The 17,078-nt window shown below is 41.4% G+C and overlaps 3 protein-coding genes across 4 annotated transcripts in view; 1 reads left to right on the forward strand and 2 right to left on the reverse strand.

Moving 5' to 3' along the window:
* The window catches only part of fggy (FGGY carbohydrate kinase domain containing), an 18,210-nt gene extending 17,260 nt beyond the window's left edge, over window positions 1-950 (reverse strand). The window contains exons 1-2 of one of the 2 annotated variants that reach the window (XM_022755152.1): window positions 926-950; window positions 332-525 (exon numbers count right to left, since the gene is read on the reverse strand). In XM_022755152.1, coding sequence (XP_022610873.1) covers window positions 332-514 — 183 coding nt within the window. In that variant the 5' untranslated portion in view covers window positions 515-525; window positions 926-950. Of the gene's footprint in view, window positions 1-331; window positions 526-862 lie in introns of both variants that reach the window. The other variant, XM_022755151.1, reaches the window with a different exon arrangement.
* Window positions 951-5,090: 4,140 nt separating this feature from the next.
* Window positions 5,091-7,672, forward strand: jun (Jun proto-oncogene, AP-1 transcription factor subunit). Its single transcript, XM_022755113.1, has one exon. The coding sequence runs from the start codon at window positions 5,459-5,461 to the stop codon at window positions 6,422-6,424; it is 966 nt and encodes a 321-aa protein (XP_022610834.1). The 5' UTR covers window positions 5,091-5,458; the 3' UTR covers window positions 6,425-7,672.
* A 59-nt stretch (window positions 7,673-7,731) lies between these two features.
* On the reverse strand, window positions 7,732-12,698 carry tada1 (transcriptional adaptor 1). The gene is made up of 8 exons (XM_022755114.1): window positions 12,605-12,698; window positions 12,038-12,129; window positions 11,863-11,928; window positions 11,450-11,544; window positions 11,068-11,280; window positions 10,030-10,181; window positions 9,644-9,800; window positions 7,732-8,927 (listed from the first exon to the last, which is right to left on the reverse strand). Exons 1-8 carry the CDS (start codon window positions 12,685-12,687, stop codon window positions 8,775-8,777), a joined length of 1,011 nt encoding a protein of 336 aa, XP_022610835.1. The 5' UTR covers window positions 12,688-12,698; the 3' UTR covers window positions 7,732-8,774.
* Window positions 12,699-17,078: the final 4,380 nt, after the last annotated feature.

A 17,078-nucleotide genomic window follows, 5' to 3' on the forward strand; every position in this document is an offset into this window, starting at 1 on the left:
TTTGAAATAGCTAACAGTGATGGATAAACGGTTGAAATATTGGTTAAAAGTAAGACATAAATGGTTGAAGGGTGTAGTTCTGCCACTTGTAGTGGTAGCATTAAGAATTCAAACTTGACTAAACCAACCTAAACATTCACAGTGGTATGAAAAAACAATCCTGATTTATGATGTGTTACTAACTAACACAACTCACTAATGTTCACTTTTAAATTAAATTAAATTAAAATGACTGGAATGAACACATTTGAAACATCTGTGTTGGGGTAGTGGAGATCACTTTGTAGGGATATTGGGGCTTATTCAAATAAAGTAAAATGCCCCACCCCACCTTGACAACTGTGCAGCATTTCTCCCAGATCTCAGTGGAGGACTGGACATAGTGCTCAGGCTGCGGCTCCCAGATGCTGATGGTCTCTTCTGCGGTGCTCTTCAGCAGGCCGTCTCTGGTCACCAGTGCAGCCCTCACACTGGCGGTGCCCACGTCCACTCCAACATAATAGACCTCTGCCATGAGGAGACGAGCTGAATGTAGAGGAGGAGGAGCACACCCGGGAGTTCATTATTAACCAGGTTAAACCGTTAGTGTTACGAAATAGAAGTAAACACAGATATTAACGTATGCACGTCGTGTATTTGCTTTAAATAAAGATTTATTTTCCGTGGTCATGGATCATCAGACACTGAAATCGTCCTCAGTTGAATATGATAACGCAGCGCTACCCGTGCAGCTACAACAGAGATACAGAGATGTTCCACCTAAAACAGAATAACATTACAAACACACACACACACACACACAAGGCTTTATCTAAAGCAGAGGGCTGCTGTGACTCGGATAGTACAACATGTTCGACCTTACCGGCAGATCAAAATCTCATTCCAAAGCACAAAACATCACTTTTGAGTTTCTCTGAAAACGTACTTTGAGCCGGACACAGTTGTCGCGACGGAACGCGAAAGCGGCCAAAATAGGTCAAAGTCGCATTTTTGTGTTGAGTCAGATGAAGTCCAAGCAAGACAATCGGGCACCGTGAATATGTTGTTTTATTTTCTTGATATCTCCCTCTCTTTGTAGAGCCCAAGATTTTAAAAGATTGTTGAATCACGGAAAAATCACTGCAACACAAACAATACAGATCCATACTGTAGCATTGTACATTAGCCCATAGTATACTGTGGGAAATGGAAGTACCCTATGGGCCTCACTACAAACTTACTTCCAAAAGAAAAACCCTCAATTTTCATTTAGAAGTATTGACAATGACAATCATAAATGACAATTTAATGACAATCATAAAAAAATATTAATCACCAGATAAAAAGAGCCATTGGCCAAAAAAAAGGCCGAGAGGGAAAAATGGGCCCCAGACTTCTGTCTATCTGGTTCATCTCTTAGGTGCACATAGATTTATTAATTGCAACTTTTTGTACTTTTGAGTTTGCATGACTAAGAAAGGCTTTGTATTATTATACTTATCTTGTGGCTTTGCCTTGTGGCTTTGCCCTGTCTCAAAATCTAGCTGTTATTAGTTTAGTGAAACCTGTGCTCTTACAGTGTGTTTTCATCAATAAACTGTTGTTTAATCAAACAATGACAAACTGGCACACAGAAAACCTGGAGCCATTTCGTAACTAATTTCATTAACAATGGCTCTGTTCCATTTAAGGGTCCCAGTGACAATGAGCCAGCGTGCACAACGCATGGGCTGTGGAGCTGGCAAACCTAAATGGCGTTCAGCCATCACTATTGTTATTCATATCTGTGCTTATGTTCTATGACATGTCAGAATGTCTGCTGTGAAAAAGGTCTGTTACAAAATATTATCTACAAGAGCACAGGCTGTGTACATGAATTACTAACCATTCATATGTGAACAGAATATCTAAGATTAAAACTTACTGTAGTAGATAATAATCTGTTAGGGCTGCGAAACTGGCTTGGTTGTAAAAAATGGGGACAATAATCTGCCATGAAAAACTCTGAAGAACTAACATGTCAGACTTTCTACTCTGCAGCCCGCCTCGCCACTTTCCTCTATTGTGTTCTTTTCTTCGAAGAGATAAACAGCTGTCTAAAGGAAGTAGCGCTGGCTGTGATCAGCGTGTTTGGACCAGGAATGATCAGCAGAGATGGAGTACAGAGAAAAACCAAGCAGCAGGACAGGAAGAAACAGATGGTCTTTAACAAACACTGCACGGACAGTGTTTGAAATCTCATCTGTCTCTCTCACTGCTCGGGGTGTCTCAGACAGAGTGTGTGTCTCTCTCTCTGGTCCACGCCTGAAGGTAATCAAAACTTTGCTCTGTTGATACATCAACACATGTATATAGAGTTTTTCTCTGTGTTTTGCTCTCATGAAGAGGGGGCAGTGTTTCCATGGACCCTGGTCTGTCCCACCTCTGTACAACAAAAGCAGGCCTGTTGGGAGGCAGGCAGGACCAGCTCCTGATTAGAAAACTACATGCAGTGGAAACAGCTGGCCCGGGCAGGGAGGAGGAAAGCACTGTTATCTAAAGGCGACCCCGTCGGCCAGCAGAGGGGAAAAGCTGACAGAGAAACAGGAAGCACGACCGGAGCACAGCGGTACTTAAATAGGAAAATGCTGGTCGGTGGGGCTTCACAGGTGTACAGAGAGACACACAGGGAGAATAACGTATTACATGGGAAGCTGCTCTGTTCTGTGAGAAGAGAGGAGAAAAGAAGAAAAAGAAGGCTGAGGTTTTGTTTGCCTTCATTACTGTTGCGGTATTAGACCCAAAAGTTTTTAAAGCATTCCAGTGCTGGCTTTCTACTTCAGGGTGTCAAATACTTCCAAATGGGTGTTGCTCGGCTGTGTTGTGAGGACAACATGTCATCTCAAGAGTGTTGACCTCAGCCGGCTCTGGATCTCTCAGGCTGTCTGAGGCTGTTAACTTATTTATAGTTGGCTTGAGGAGAACATGTTGAATAATACAATGGGGGAGGCCAGACAGACTGGACTGCAGCTGTACAGAGGCTTCAGTCATTAATGCAGCTTCACATTCACCTATGAGGCCTTTGAGAGTGAGCGCAGAATATAATAAACATGTTTTATGCATCAGGGGGAAGCAAAGATCATGTTTTAGGGCTAAAATTTTAATCATGTTTGGGCTAAAAAAAATTTATCATGATAAATTTGCCTTAATGGTGATTATTGTAATGATAACTTCTTTTTAATGCATCAGTGCATTCACTGGTGTGATGTTCTAAATACACATAACAGCCAGTGAAAAATGATGTACTTAAACTATACCATGAGCTAATTAGTTGATTAAGATACAATATAACTTTATTTTTGAAAGCCAAAAACAATCAGTTTACATAACAAAATGAATATAGGCTATCCATAGAAACAGTATGTACTGTTTGTCCAGTGGTGGTGCAATGCATGAATGAAAGTGCACAGACTGGTTACTAGTGTGTGTGTTATGAATTATAAACAATGAAAAAACAGACAGGTGCATCTGAGTTACTGTGTTACAAATTACAAACTGAGAAATATGAAGAGTGAATGACAAACTTAGATTTCCATATGAGTTGTTGTAGCTATTCTCACACTGATTTTTATGGACTTTGAACAATTAAATGAAATTTTCATTATGATCAAATTTAGGTCAGTAAGACATCAGTGGTATAAAAAATTGAATTCAGTTCAGTATTACAGTTAGACTTATATATATACTGTAGATGCTGTACGATCGTTTCCCATACGCGGCCTAATAACTGTATGTTCATGTTCACTCATCTTTGTTTATCTTTGTTGTCTCTATAGGTCACCTGTTCTTGGCACTTGTTGTACTTCCAATAACACACATCCTCATTTCAGCGAAAGAAATCGAAGAGGAACCTCAAACATGCATGTACCTGTAGAACTACATTTTTAAAGTGCGTTGTTCTTTAAAACAAATGTGCTCCTGGGGGCAGGTCTGACCTGTCATTTTCACCTCTTCCTCTTTCTCAATGCCTCTTCCTCTTGCCTTTAACTACTTGACCAGCTGTCAACACTTACCTTTTGAACTGTTACTATGTTTCTGTAAACACTGATGATACCACATCGCCACATTTTGATGATGAAACAATCACCGCAGGTTATGAATGTGCTCGTGTGTTTGGTCTGTGAAACTCGACCTTGTGTCAGCAATATGCTCAGGATCAAAAACATCTTACAACAGATCATTTGGAACAGGTCTTACTTCAGGATGGGTAACTAATTATTGACAATATATATATGGATAACTTTTATTTATTTATCTATTTATGTGAGCACAGATAAATGGCTTGATTCAACCTCTAATTATCATTGGTTGTTGTACGTTTTCTCACTTTAATTATATGGTGTTTGAACAGTATTTTTTTTTTAAACTTCACTATGATATTGTAAACTGTGATTTTTTAACCAGGCCATAGCACAGTCCTCAATATACAGTTCACAGTATCAGTTCGAATTATTGCAGTAGATACTAAATGTTTGTTGTCCATTATTATTTTCACATAGCTTTGTTGTCTATACTTCATTTCACTGCAGGAACTCAGAAAGGCACTTCCAAGCATGCACAGCTGTAGATATAAATTTTTAAAATGTGTTGTTCCATACAACAAAATAGTTTGTGGTGCAGGTATGATCTCCTCCTGTTTCTATCTCTCTACCTTCCCTGTAACCACATCCATTTCTAATCCAGCCATCAGCATTCATCTTTTTACTATAAACATTGATGATTTCATATCACTGCATATGATAATGAAGTAATCATGTTGTTTTGATGTACTGTTTTATGGTAATGTGTGAAACTCTGGATCTTGTGGCTAAGGCTAAACTCAACAGACCATCTGGAGAAGCCTCACCTCAGGATGGGTAACTAATAATTGAGCGGGTAACTAAATATTCAAAAACACTACGTAATCCCAGAGTACATTGCTCCACTGTCTGCATTACCTAATCCCATAAGCCATCGCGAGGGGGGGCGTGGATATGGCTCGTTGTCAGAGCAACCTGCATGTCATTAGACATGCACCGCCCACCAAATCATCTCAAGCCAATCAGAAGCCGTAGAAATGACATCATTGTTATTTTCAGTAGAGCTGCAGCTTAGAGGTGGATAAAGTTCGTCTCCACGTTGGAAGTGATAGAAAGTATTATCCCTATTCAGGCACCGTTTCTAGTTTTTGGGAAGGAGGATAAATCAGAAAGGACCCTTGAGGTGTAAACACACTGAGGCTCGGCGGCAGGGGAACGACGTTTTTTGTTGATGATCGCACGGGTCACAAGAGAAAAGTTTTCTCAGGACACTAAGTTGTCAAGTGAGTTGAACTTCAACAATAGGCGGACTCTATCAAAAGACAGTTGAGAGATAGTGAGTCACAGGACATATGTAAACAGTCATTTTGGATTTTTTTTTTCCAAGGAGAAAAGACCACCCTCGAGGTGATAAAAACTTTATGTCCAGAAAAATGGAAGCGACGTTCTACGAAGAAGCCGTGAATGCCTCAAACTCTCAGCATGAAGGGACGGCAGTGTATGGGTTCAACCCCAAAACCCTCAAACAGACCATGACCCTGAACCTAAACGACCCGAAGAACTTCAAACCCCAGCTGGGCGCCAAGGCCCTGGACATCCTGACGTCCCCTGATGTCGGGTTACTGAAGCTGGCCTCGCCTGAACTGGAGAGATTAATCATCCAGTCGTGCAGCGGGCTGACGACTCCCACCCCGACCCAGTTCGTCTGTCCCAAGAACATCACCGACGAGCAGGAGGGCTTCGCTGAAGGGTTTGTGAGGGCTCTGGCTGAGCTCCACTATCAGCAGCAGATACCGGTCGTCCACCCTGACGCACAGACCGGCGCCACCAACAGCGTATCCGGTACTGCTGCCTCCGAGAGCGGCGGGATTCCCTACAGCTGCACGGTACGCACCGAGCCGCCAGAGTACACAAACTTGGGCAATTTCAGTCGGGCTGTGAGCTCTGCGTCTGGACCTGCCAGCGAGAGGCACCCTGCTACAAGTTACCCTGCCGCCCCACAACCGTCCCACAACCACATGGACCACCAGCTGGCGGCGGCTCAGCACCCGCGGCTACACGCGCTCAAAGAGGAGCCGCAGACGGTGCCAGAGATGTCCGGCGAGACCCCGCCGCTCTCCCCTATCGACATGGAGAGCCAGGAGCGCATCAAAGCGGAGAGGAAGCGTATGAGGAACCGGGTGGCCGCGTCCAAATGCCGGAAAAGGAAGCTGGAAAGGATCTCCCGGCTGGAAGACAGGGTCAAAAACCTGAAGAGCCAAAATACGGAGTTGGTTTCCTCTGCCAATGTCCTCCGGGACGAGCTGGCTCTGCTCAAGCAAAAGGTCATGGACCACGTTAACAGCGGCTGCCAGCTCATTTTGACGCAGCAGCTCCAAGCTTACTAGACTGCCAAGGGAAAAGAACCAGGGGACATTTCTTGAGGACCAAATGCAGCTTAAAATGGCCTGTTCAGCCTCGCAGGGGGGTCTCATTTCAACTTTCCACCAAATGATCCTCCCAGGCTATATCCACACACGAATGGTGACTTACGAGATACTTGTAATTGGTCAGTATAATGAGCTGTAACGGAGAAAAGGCCACCAAACTCATTGCACAGACTCACAGCTCAGAGGGAACATGTGCTCATATTACACCTCTGATGTGACTTTGTTACGTATTTCTGACAATTTTCTTTTCTTTTTTTAATTTCCATCCAAAACTACAAAATCAAATTTGTATTCAGTCAACCAGGGAAACATGGCAAGTGTCCATACCTTGCCACAAGCTAATTGTCAATTGATTATGGCCCACACAGTCTTCCATCCTGACAGGACTGTCAGCGCTCGAGGGCGATCAAATTGCAATAGGACAGAAACACAATGTGAACCAGGTCTTGCCCTGCAAATCTTCCACTATGTGAAGTGTATGTATGTATATATGTATGCATATAGACTTGAGTCAAGCACTGAGTATCCCACCAGCGACTAGCCTACATGTACAGAGTAACACTTACAAAAAAAAAAGTTTCACACCTTTACGCAAGGACTCTTATAGGTGTGTGTAGCGTTTACTGACAAGAACTGCCTTACTTTCTTAACCCTTGTGTTCATACAACTTTGTGATATAGGTGTAACTAATGTTAGACCTGAAATAACACTTTGTAATAATATTTGTACGCTGTTCTTTGAGCACTTCGACTGTAAATATGAGAAAATAAAATGTTAGACACGCGTGACGCGTTAGTATGTTTGTGTGTGCTGAACAATGAGGTGAGGTGGGGTGGGTGGTGTATAAGATCAGATAATTGAATACAGTCTTTATGCGAAGTGTTTGTTATTGAAGGAACTGGGGCGGACGGGATATTGAGTCACCAGTGCAGTGAGAGGTGCTTGTAATGGCTGGTGAATCTTCTCGGCCTCCCATTGGACGGCGAGGTCTCGGAAGTGAGCTGGCAGCCAAATATGGCAATAGGTCCTGAGTGAGCACTTGGACGTGTGTTTGTGTGTGTGAATCACCGTCCTCCTACTACAGCCGGTCACTCCTTGAGGAAATGTAAGAAGCAAAAGCAGCGAGTATTGAGGTAGAGGAAAAAATGTTTTGATGTAGGTTTAGATATATTTTGTACAAAAAAGATGCATTTTATTTATTTTACCAACTATTGTGTGTAAAATAAATTACAAACAAGCTTTGTGTAAAAAAAAAAAAAAAAAAATACAAATTTATACATATTTTAACCTGAACTAGACAAACATGGCGGACAAATATTCAAGTGCACTGAGACATTAAAGATTCAGCTTAATCTGTGCACACTAACACTGAGGGACACCACTGAAAGTTGTAGGAATACTTGAGTAGGTTTATGAGGGGCAGGAGGAGACAGCTGTGCCTGGGTGATTTTAAAGACCCCACACCCCCACAGTAAAACCACACAGGTGTTTTCACTTACTCCTGGATTAGACCTCCTCAGGATGCTTGATTGACATCTGCTGCACCTGTTAAGAAAATCTTTATCATTCTTATTGGTTCATGGAATTAGAGCTAATTATCATCACAGCGTCGCCTCCAACTTCAGCCTGACATGAGGTCTAATCAGCCAGTTTAATTAAAAACACCTGCGAGGATTTTTTAAATTGGTACGTGCAGTATGTGGTGACCTGGTCATGTACACAATGCTACATGATTAGATATGGCTGTTGTGTTTTCTTACAGGGTGTTTTTATCAACACGTGGTGCATATCTGACAATATGTACAAGATGAACTGCAGGCAACACAGCCATGTTTCTCTCTACTCAGACTTCTTGCCCACACACACCTAAACATTGACACTGTGCAACCTAGGCTGGAAACTTATTTCCTGGCCAGAGCTTGTAGCTGCTGTTATATCCTGAAATTAAACACAAGTATTATATCCGCAAAATTAGATTCTCACTATATGATAGAAGTCGAAAATGGTGGCTGGTCGACTGCCACAATGGCTGGTGGACCAGACAAAAATAAAGCCGCCACAGTGCTAATTTGCCAGCTATTGGCTGTTGGCTGGAGCCGACGGCCCGCTCTGTGTCCACTGTCCAACTATTTTGTTTCATCTTGCTCCACTCATCCTCTTATGTTTCTGTGCAACATTAATGTGATTTTCCAGGTTTTACAAGGGTTTCTGAACACACCGTTACCCGTTCATTTCCATTTGGGGATTATTTCTGTGTTTGGTTCCTGATGATCTCCACAGTTCATTTACAGTCCAGTGTCAGTGGTTCTCAGCTGACAAGCACGCCTTCTTTAGCAGCGAGGCGTTGCCGGTGGACATGGTCTTGTTCTAGTTCTTCGTGGCTCGGGTGCCAGAGCCGCGACAGGATGCGCTCCATGTTGAGGGCATACATAGTGTGGGAGGGCATCACACCATGATGAACCTACAGCAGATAAGTGTTATAAAGGATGTTGACCATATAGATATCTGATGGTTAAATGATGACAGAATTAATCATGTGAACAAATCACAATAGCAAATACAGGGTTCCAAGCACAACTCAACATAACCACGGAACAACAAACAAGAAATACAAACTTACATTGTTGAAATATTTACTCCAACTAATGAATAAATAGTCATAAATATTTGTGACCAGGTATTAAGTAGGAGGTCATGACTTATAAACAATGTTACTGAGGCTCAGAGTTCTACATACTATCTAATATACGCTCTTCGATTATGAATAATGACGTATTATGTCATAACTTCTATATACAAGGCTTACGTTTTTAAGGATAAGATCTCTTGATTTAGTCATCTTTTAAAGACTGAGGATTCAACTATTGATAATGTTCACGATAAATCATTTAGATCCTGAATTGTTACAAATTTTTTGAAAATTGTGTTTCTAAAGAACATGTTCATCTCTTAAAGGAGCTTGTTTTCTTAAACTAAGAGTACAAAACCCCAAAAAATGATCAATTTTGTGTCACTTAGCAGAAATTCCTGAAGGATGAGAAGCTGACTGATCATTTCGGCTCCATCACATCCACTTTTATCAATCATGTCCAAGTTTTGGATAATTTTAAAAATAAATTTGTCCAAATGCTTGGGAATATCATAAATCCATTTGAAGAGTTTCATTTTTTTTTTTACCTGTAAAGCCTCCAGGAGATCAAACAAGCTGATTGGAGAGAGGGGCGCGGGAAGACTGTCAGCTGAACAAGCCAATAAGTGGACAGCTTGTTGCTCAGCCTCATCAGGTGACACTTGAGGTGGTGGGCCAGCAGGGAGAGAAGCGCTTGGAGGAGGACTGCATGAAAGAAAAAGTAAAAAAAAATAATTGAGTTGAAAAATGTGATCAGTAATATCACTGTCCTTTAATGACAGCAACAGAAACAATGGTTAACTGAAAACAAAGCAAAATAACAAATTACGAAGTATTAACTTTTTAAGTAGCTTATATTAACGTTAACTCTTTTTCGTATATAGGACATGCTTATTCCTTATTGGCTAGTAAGAGCAAACACAGTTGTCCCTACCATTCAGTAACACTGTGGTAAGCAGCAAGGCTGTTCTTCAGATAAGGCTGCGGCGTGACATCACTGCCAAAGGCATAAGGGAAATGACCATCCCGTAACCGATACGCCTTCCTCCGGGTGATTACAGCAGTCAGGACATCTTTCAAGTGGTGCTGAAATAAATCATGGCAGTGAGTAAAGCTTTGCCCAGTCTCCTGAGTAAACACAGCTGTCAGTCATACATAGTAAGTAGTGCAGAAAATAAATCACCCCATCCATTTAATCCTCTGCATGGAGGTTAAAAGACAGGATGCCAATGAAAAGTTCTGTTCCAAAATGAATCCCTACCAAACCTCTACCATTGTTTGAGGTTGTACTTAAATTACGGTCACGGATAATTTAAGACATTTGCATGCAAAATTCATTCGCTTCCTGAGGACATAATTAATTCAATTTTAAAGTACACCATCAAAACAGAAGCAGAGAATTTTGCAAAGAACCTCTTTAAATATGTCGTCTGCTTAAGTGTCTACTACTACTACTACTACTGCTACTACGTTTCAGCTTGTAGGTGTAAACAAACCTGTACCAGACATGAATTCTGCAGTAGCAGTGAACCATGGGTGCTTGCTTTCAGTTTTTAGGGCGGATACTTGACAATTTTCTGTGGTAATAACTTTTAAAATATATTTAGTCAGTCATTCTTGCTACCACAGGAGTAAATGTCATGTGGGGTCACACAGTCAGTTACCTTTGTTGAAGATCTGTGTATTTATTTGGTCACTTACCTAATTGTGTACAAACTAAGTAGGTCGACACTATCCAGTTCTGTGGATGGTAACTAGTCCTAGACCCTCCACACATTACTGGACCACAGGGTGAGTGTGGTTAGCACCCTCAGTATAAATGTATAAATGCCTTTTCTTTTTTTTTTAATTTATATAAACAGACCCACACACCCTTCTGCATAACTGTATGTGTCCTTACCCAGAAGCACCTACTGGTCATCAAATCAGACCAACACACACACAACCCTCTTGGTGGACAGATTCTACAAACCTCAACGGCATAGATCATGGTGCTGACAGCATCGTCTGTGATGTTGTCTAGGCCCAGCTCGAACGCTGTCACCATCATGCGGGCCTCCAGCTGGCCCCGCGTGGGCAGCAGGAGTGTGTGGGCGCTGAGACGCAGCTCCTCCTCTTCACCTCCCACCTCTCGTGGACTGAAGGGCTGGGCAGCGCTCAGAGGGTTCTGAGGCTGGAAACGATGCTGAAGATGCAAACAGGACATATAAGCATCCAAATGATATAGTCAGTTGTTCAGACATCTATAGATAGATATCACCAATCTTTAAAAAAAACAAAAAAAACTAAACAATACAGCCAGCCATCATTTGGAAAACAAGGTGTTTTGAGATTAATGATTTGAGACTACTTACATCAAATTTCTGTCTGGAGGAACATTTCTTCTTCCCTTTTGGTTTGCCAGGCTTTGAAGCAGAGCCACCTTGCCACTGTAATGGTCCAGTGCCCTCTAGAGGACAAAACAGAACAAACACCAGATGCACAAAAGACAGCTTAATGAAGACCCGCCATTTAAAACATAACTTCTCTTAAGTCAGATATTAAGGATTTTCAGTATTAATCAATTATTTCTTGCTCTTGAGCTATGAATCATCAACACTGTTTCTCCCTCCACATTTATCAATACCAGTTTATTCAAGGCTTATACATGGTGGACATCACTCAGACAAAATCCAAATTCTTTAATCACAGGAAATAGTATAGCTTAAACACAAAGACAAGCTCACATGCAGTTTCAGAGACATAAAATTATTTAAAACCTTCCTACCTGGCGTGGAGACGATGATCTGGCAGCGTGTGAGAATGGCCAGGAGAAAATCATTGTGAACATGGACTGCAGAGGAAGAAAGAGGGAAACACAAAGTAAGTAACACTTTTACAGATAGCATCAATATTTCTACATAAACATTATAAATGTTTAAATGTGTTTCCTGGCTACTGACCATTCTCCTGTGCCAATAGACGACGGGCCTCAACGTCAAACTCCTCCTTACTGATCTTCTGTTTGAACCATAGCTTCAGGTTTGCCCAGTAACTGCACGGAGAAACAACAAATACAGTACATCATGTATACTATTTATTTCATACAACAACAAACCTATGGTCCACATACTGTAGCCTCTGCATGTCAGTTTCTCCTCAAGAATTTTGGCTGTAGGTATCGACAGTTTGAATTATCTATGTGTATGTTCGCATCTAATAGCTACGTTTATCTTTCTTTTCTTTTCGTTTCACCTCACGCTAACTAAAGATACACTTGTTAATTTCTTCAAGCCGTGTTCACACAAACCTACAAAAGTAAAACTACAAGATACTTCTCGTTAAGTTCAAAGCATATCTAACATTTGTTTTGTATCACTTCACGACGGAAACGCATAATAATGGATGCTGCAAACATTAGCAAGTGCTAGCATGCAAGTTAATGTCGACATTGCTTCCAAGAAACTAAGAAACCAAGTCAAAAATCAACGCCAGGAAAAGAAAATACACACAAACACAATTTTACTTACTGTTTGACATTATCACCAATTGCATCAGTTAAATTTTTCTTTGCAATTTCAAGCTCGCTAGCATGAGCCGCCATAGCGTTCATAAACTCCTACACGGACGTCATCACCCGGTGACAACCAAGCCCCGCCCCCTTTATTTGAATCGGTAAACTTTATTGAACTTCTGGTGTAGTTTTAACAAACATGCTGGGAAATTCATTTTTCATTCATTTTTTTCTGTGTAGACTATAGGAAACAGCACCAGCAACTGTTTACCTCAGTCAGCCAGCTGTAATGATGCTGTTGTGTCGACAGCTATAAAACTTTAGTTATCTATATTAAACAACAAAAACTTTATCTTTGCATTGCATTTTTTAACTCATGCTTGGACCCATATCACATGCACATGACTATTTTTGCATATGCTATTTTTACAGTGTTTTCCTCTCATAGTCCATGTTAGTCATGTTATTGCATCTATTGTGAAATGTTTCATTTGCCTGTTCAAATTAGACCACATGGGGTTTGTGAGATTGGCCTGCTTATACAGGCTGTCAGTTATGTGTGTGTGTGTGTAGGTGCATCTCATCCGTGACAAAACTCTCATCCCAAGTATTTCCTGTTTTACCTGAGAAGACCATGGTGTGGTTTGGTAGTAAAACTACTCATCCACTAGGTGGCATCATGGTATCATTTAAATTCTGCAAAGCCCAGTCTCTGGTGCAGCAGAAATTAGTAGCCCATCAGACCAGTGCATTTGCAGTGTGATATGAGTCCGTTAAAGTGTCAACACACACACATCATAGAGACAGGGTCAAGGTGCATTTTACCTTAAAAAATGTAGTGCAGTCACAGATTCTATACTGGTGGCAGCATGGGTTTCCTGGAGCCTGAACTTATGTATTTAAAATATGGCTGTAGGGTCGATGTACAAGACTGATCAATGCCAAGAACAGGACCAAAGAGATCTCACTGGCACGAAGCTGAGTTGCAATGATTTGCTACAAAGAAAGAGTGAATATAATTTATCCCCCTTTCAAGCTCTAGGAATGTAGTATTAACGATGATTTTTAATAATGTTCGAACTTTTTACTGTTCACCAAAGTTAATTTAAGGGGGATTTTTTTGGTCCACTAACTCCAGAAATACTTAAAAAAAAAAAAAGATATCAGTAATCTCCCTCCAATACAAAGCCAGCTGCACGAATCGGGGTATATTTTTAATAAAAAGGGAGAAAGCTATCATTAAAAAAAGAAAACAAAACTGTCACATCCTATTTAAACCACTGAACTCCCTGCCCCATTCCAAAATCACTCACATCTGCTGCCACTTTAGATCACAGCAGCTAAAATGTGAACTACTGCTAAACGAAGACACTATATTTCCTGTTCTATCATCGCAATGTGGAGGTAGAGTTACCAACAGAATTCAGAACTGGTGGAAAAATGTTACTAATCACTTTAAATCACATTTGTGTTTGGCTGTAGCAGGACTTTAATTTCATTTGACTATCCCCACTGGTCTGGGTTTGATTTAGCTTGAGACATAAAGTCCTGAATATCTTTCCAAAAGATCTTTATTGCTTAATTTATATAAAGAGAGGACTTTCCTCTATTTGTATCACCTTTTAGTGCTGTTGTTTTTAAAACTGTTCTGTAGAATTTATTGTTAGTAGTTAAAAGACAAGACCTGAATTAGTGCTATAGAAACCGCAGAACGTCTTTTTGTTTTCTTCTCTGCTGGACTGGACATAAACTATTTCTGTGGTTCCTTCTGTTGTTGTCCTCTGTGGCTCTTTGGCTCATGTCTCCCGAGCAGGTTTAGACTAAGGGGCCCTTTTGTTTTTCACTGTTTTAACTATGGTGTGAAAACAGTTGAGTTGTCAAGTCGCTTGCTCCTTTAGCTCTGTCACCCCGGGTGGCCATGAAGCCTTAAACAGGCCTCTGTGACTCACACAATTCATCACAATAAGTGCAATCATATATTCAGAACACAAACAGTTAACAGTCATACTGTAGATGATTAGTGGATCCTTCAGTTCAGTGACTAATGCTGACTCCACGCTGTTCTACTTTCTTACAGAGGAGATTCGTTTGATCATGTAAAGGGGTTTCAAGGTTTGAGTCTAGAATAAACAAGCATTTCATGCCAACCACGGGAACAATGAAAACCACCTGAATTCTTGGTCACTAATAGATGTATTTAACAGACTGAACGTCTGTTAATAAGCAGCTGAAACTCGAGGAGCACACGTCTCATGGCTCAAATGTTCCTTTATTTGTTATCTCTGGGTTGCGATCGGTGCTTAGATTGACTTGCTTCTGTCAGAAAAACCTCATTAAAATAAATCTCATTTTCACCATCTCAGCACTCGCTTGTGTGCTTCACAGCTAAATAAAATATCATCCTACTGTAGGTTTTAGACCAATAAAGGAGAGTGGAAACTTCAGCTGTCAGCAGCTAAGTGAGCCTTCCCAGACCCCTCTAAATGATCATCCATCTTAAACAAGTGTCTGTTAAGCTTTAAATCAAAAGGGCACTTAGGAATGGACTTAGTTATAGAGTTGTTTAACTGTCCCAGTTAGGGCAGGGATTAGTCATGGTGCTTATTTGGAAAGAAAACAGCTCCACATCCTGTCTGTTGATTTGCTGGTTGACACTAACTGAGCTTTTGCGGGCTAATGAGTCACTCTCACGGACATTCCCCCAACAGCAGATGTCTTTTAGCAAATAGTAACGACCTGTGGAGCCAGCTTCTTCCAGAAATCTTCTGAGCCTGGTGCCATTTTGGTGGTGAATTTCGTAGACAGTGGAGCTTCACTCAGCGACAAAGAGGGCTTTCACCTCTATAACCTCCAGAGGACCACACGGCAGCAGGGCTCAGCCATCCTCAGTCTGTTGGCCAGGTATTCGAGGTGGTACAGGCCAGAGTGTGGCCCCCTCGACGGAGCCAACGATGTCACCTTCACTGTTCCAATGTTTGACTGCGTAGGAGTTTGGTTTTTGTGGGCTAATCGTACATTTCCATACGCCCATGAGGCTGTTTAAAATGTGAGGGTTCAGTGTGTGGTGAGCAAAGTTATTGGAAGACTACAGTTACAGCTCCGGTGGTGACCGAGCATCCCACACTGGCAGCCTGTGGGGTGGTTAGCACCGACGTTTGAGAGGCAGATTTGTGACAGGAAGGTGGGCCGTTATAACCGTCTGTGAAAATGTGTGTTGAAATTGAACCAATGCTCTCATCACGTTCGTCAAGAGTTGTTAAGGTGTCTGTGAAAAAGGTACTTTACTCCTGAACTGCTCCAGTAGAGCTGCTCAGCGGCCAGCAGAAGAGGACAGGGTGGACACAGTATCCAGACTATATGCACAAAAAGTGTTGGATTAAAGAAATTTACTCGCTCAGGTGGATATATGTTCAATAAATTACTTGGAAAAAGCCCGTCATTTTGAGAAATGCCCTTGTATGCTTTCTCACTCTCATGTCTGTATGTTAAATATGAACCTGGAGCCAGCGGGGCAGTTAGCTTACGATAGCACACAAAGACTGGGCTGAGGGAGACACAGTTCGCTCTGTCCAAAGTTTAAAAAAGAAATCCACCAAACATTACCTCTGACGCTCACAAATTCTGTCCAAAACCGAAGTGTAAAAATGACAAGTTGTGGTTTTAGGAGGAGTTACATGTTGGAGTTTAGCGGCTGCACACAGCGACATAGCTCCAAAGTTCCAGTGGAACACAAAGAACCACAACTTGTCATTTGTACATTTTGTTTTCTGTAAAGATAAAACAAACCAGATATAATGTGTTAAGTACTGAGCCTCAGAAGTGCTGGTAGGGTGATTTAAACGTTGGACACAGCCAGTCTCGCTGTGGTTCTGCTTCCAGTCTTTATGCTAATATAAGCTAACCACCTGCTGGCTCTAGCTTTATATGTACCATTAAGACATCAGGGTGGTTTGATTCATCTCATTTCACTCTCAGGAAGGAAGAAAACAAGTGACTTTCCCAAAATGTACAAATCCTTTCAGTTTTTGTGCTATGCTAATATAGCTTTATATTTGCCATACAGAGAGTGGTATCAATCTTCTCATCTATTAGGGCTATTAATGAAAACATTACCCTCAGAAACTTCAATTTCCAGTATAAGTCGTCATTGTGCTTTGTTTGGACAGTGGAACAAAAAGAAAAGTAGAAAACACAAAAGAAAAGAGTCACGCAGTTCAGGTTGTGAGCCAGATCTGAAGAGATGACTTGCCTTCACCCAGTCAACCACAGAAAAATGTGTTGCCACTTAAAACGAGATGTCTTTGCGTCGTATTCATCTGTCTCCTCACTACTTTCTCACGCCTACGCAACACACACACAGAGTCAGGCACATTTAAGAAAACTCTCATTCATGTCAAACACAGAAATGTCTCAGAACTTCAGCGAGGAAACTTTAGAGCCTCCATGAAGATGTACAGTCGCTCTATCTGTTTGAAACAACTATGGGAAAT

Source organism: Seriola dumerili, unplaced genomic scaffold (genome assembly GCF_002260705.1).
Source record: "Seriola dumerili isolate Sdu_G_001 unplaced genomic scaffold, Sdu_1.0 BDQW01000226.1, whole genome shotgun sequence".
Lineage (NCBI taxonomy): Eukaryota > Metazoa > Chordata > Actinopteri > Carangiformes > Carangidae > Seriola > Seriola dumerili.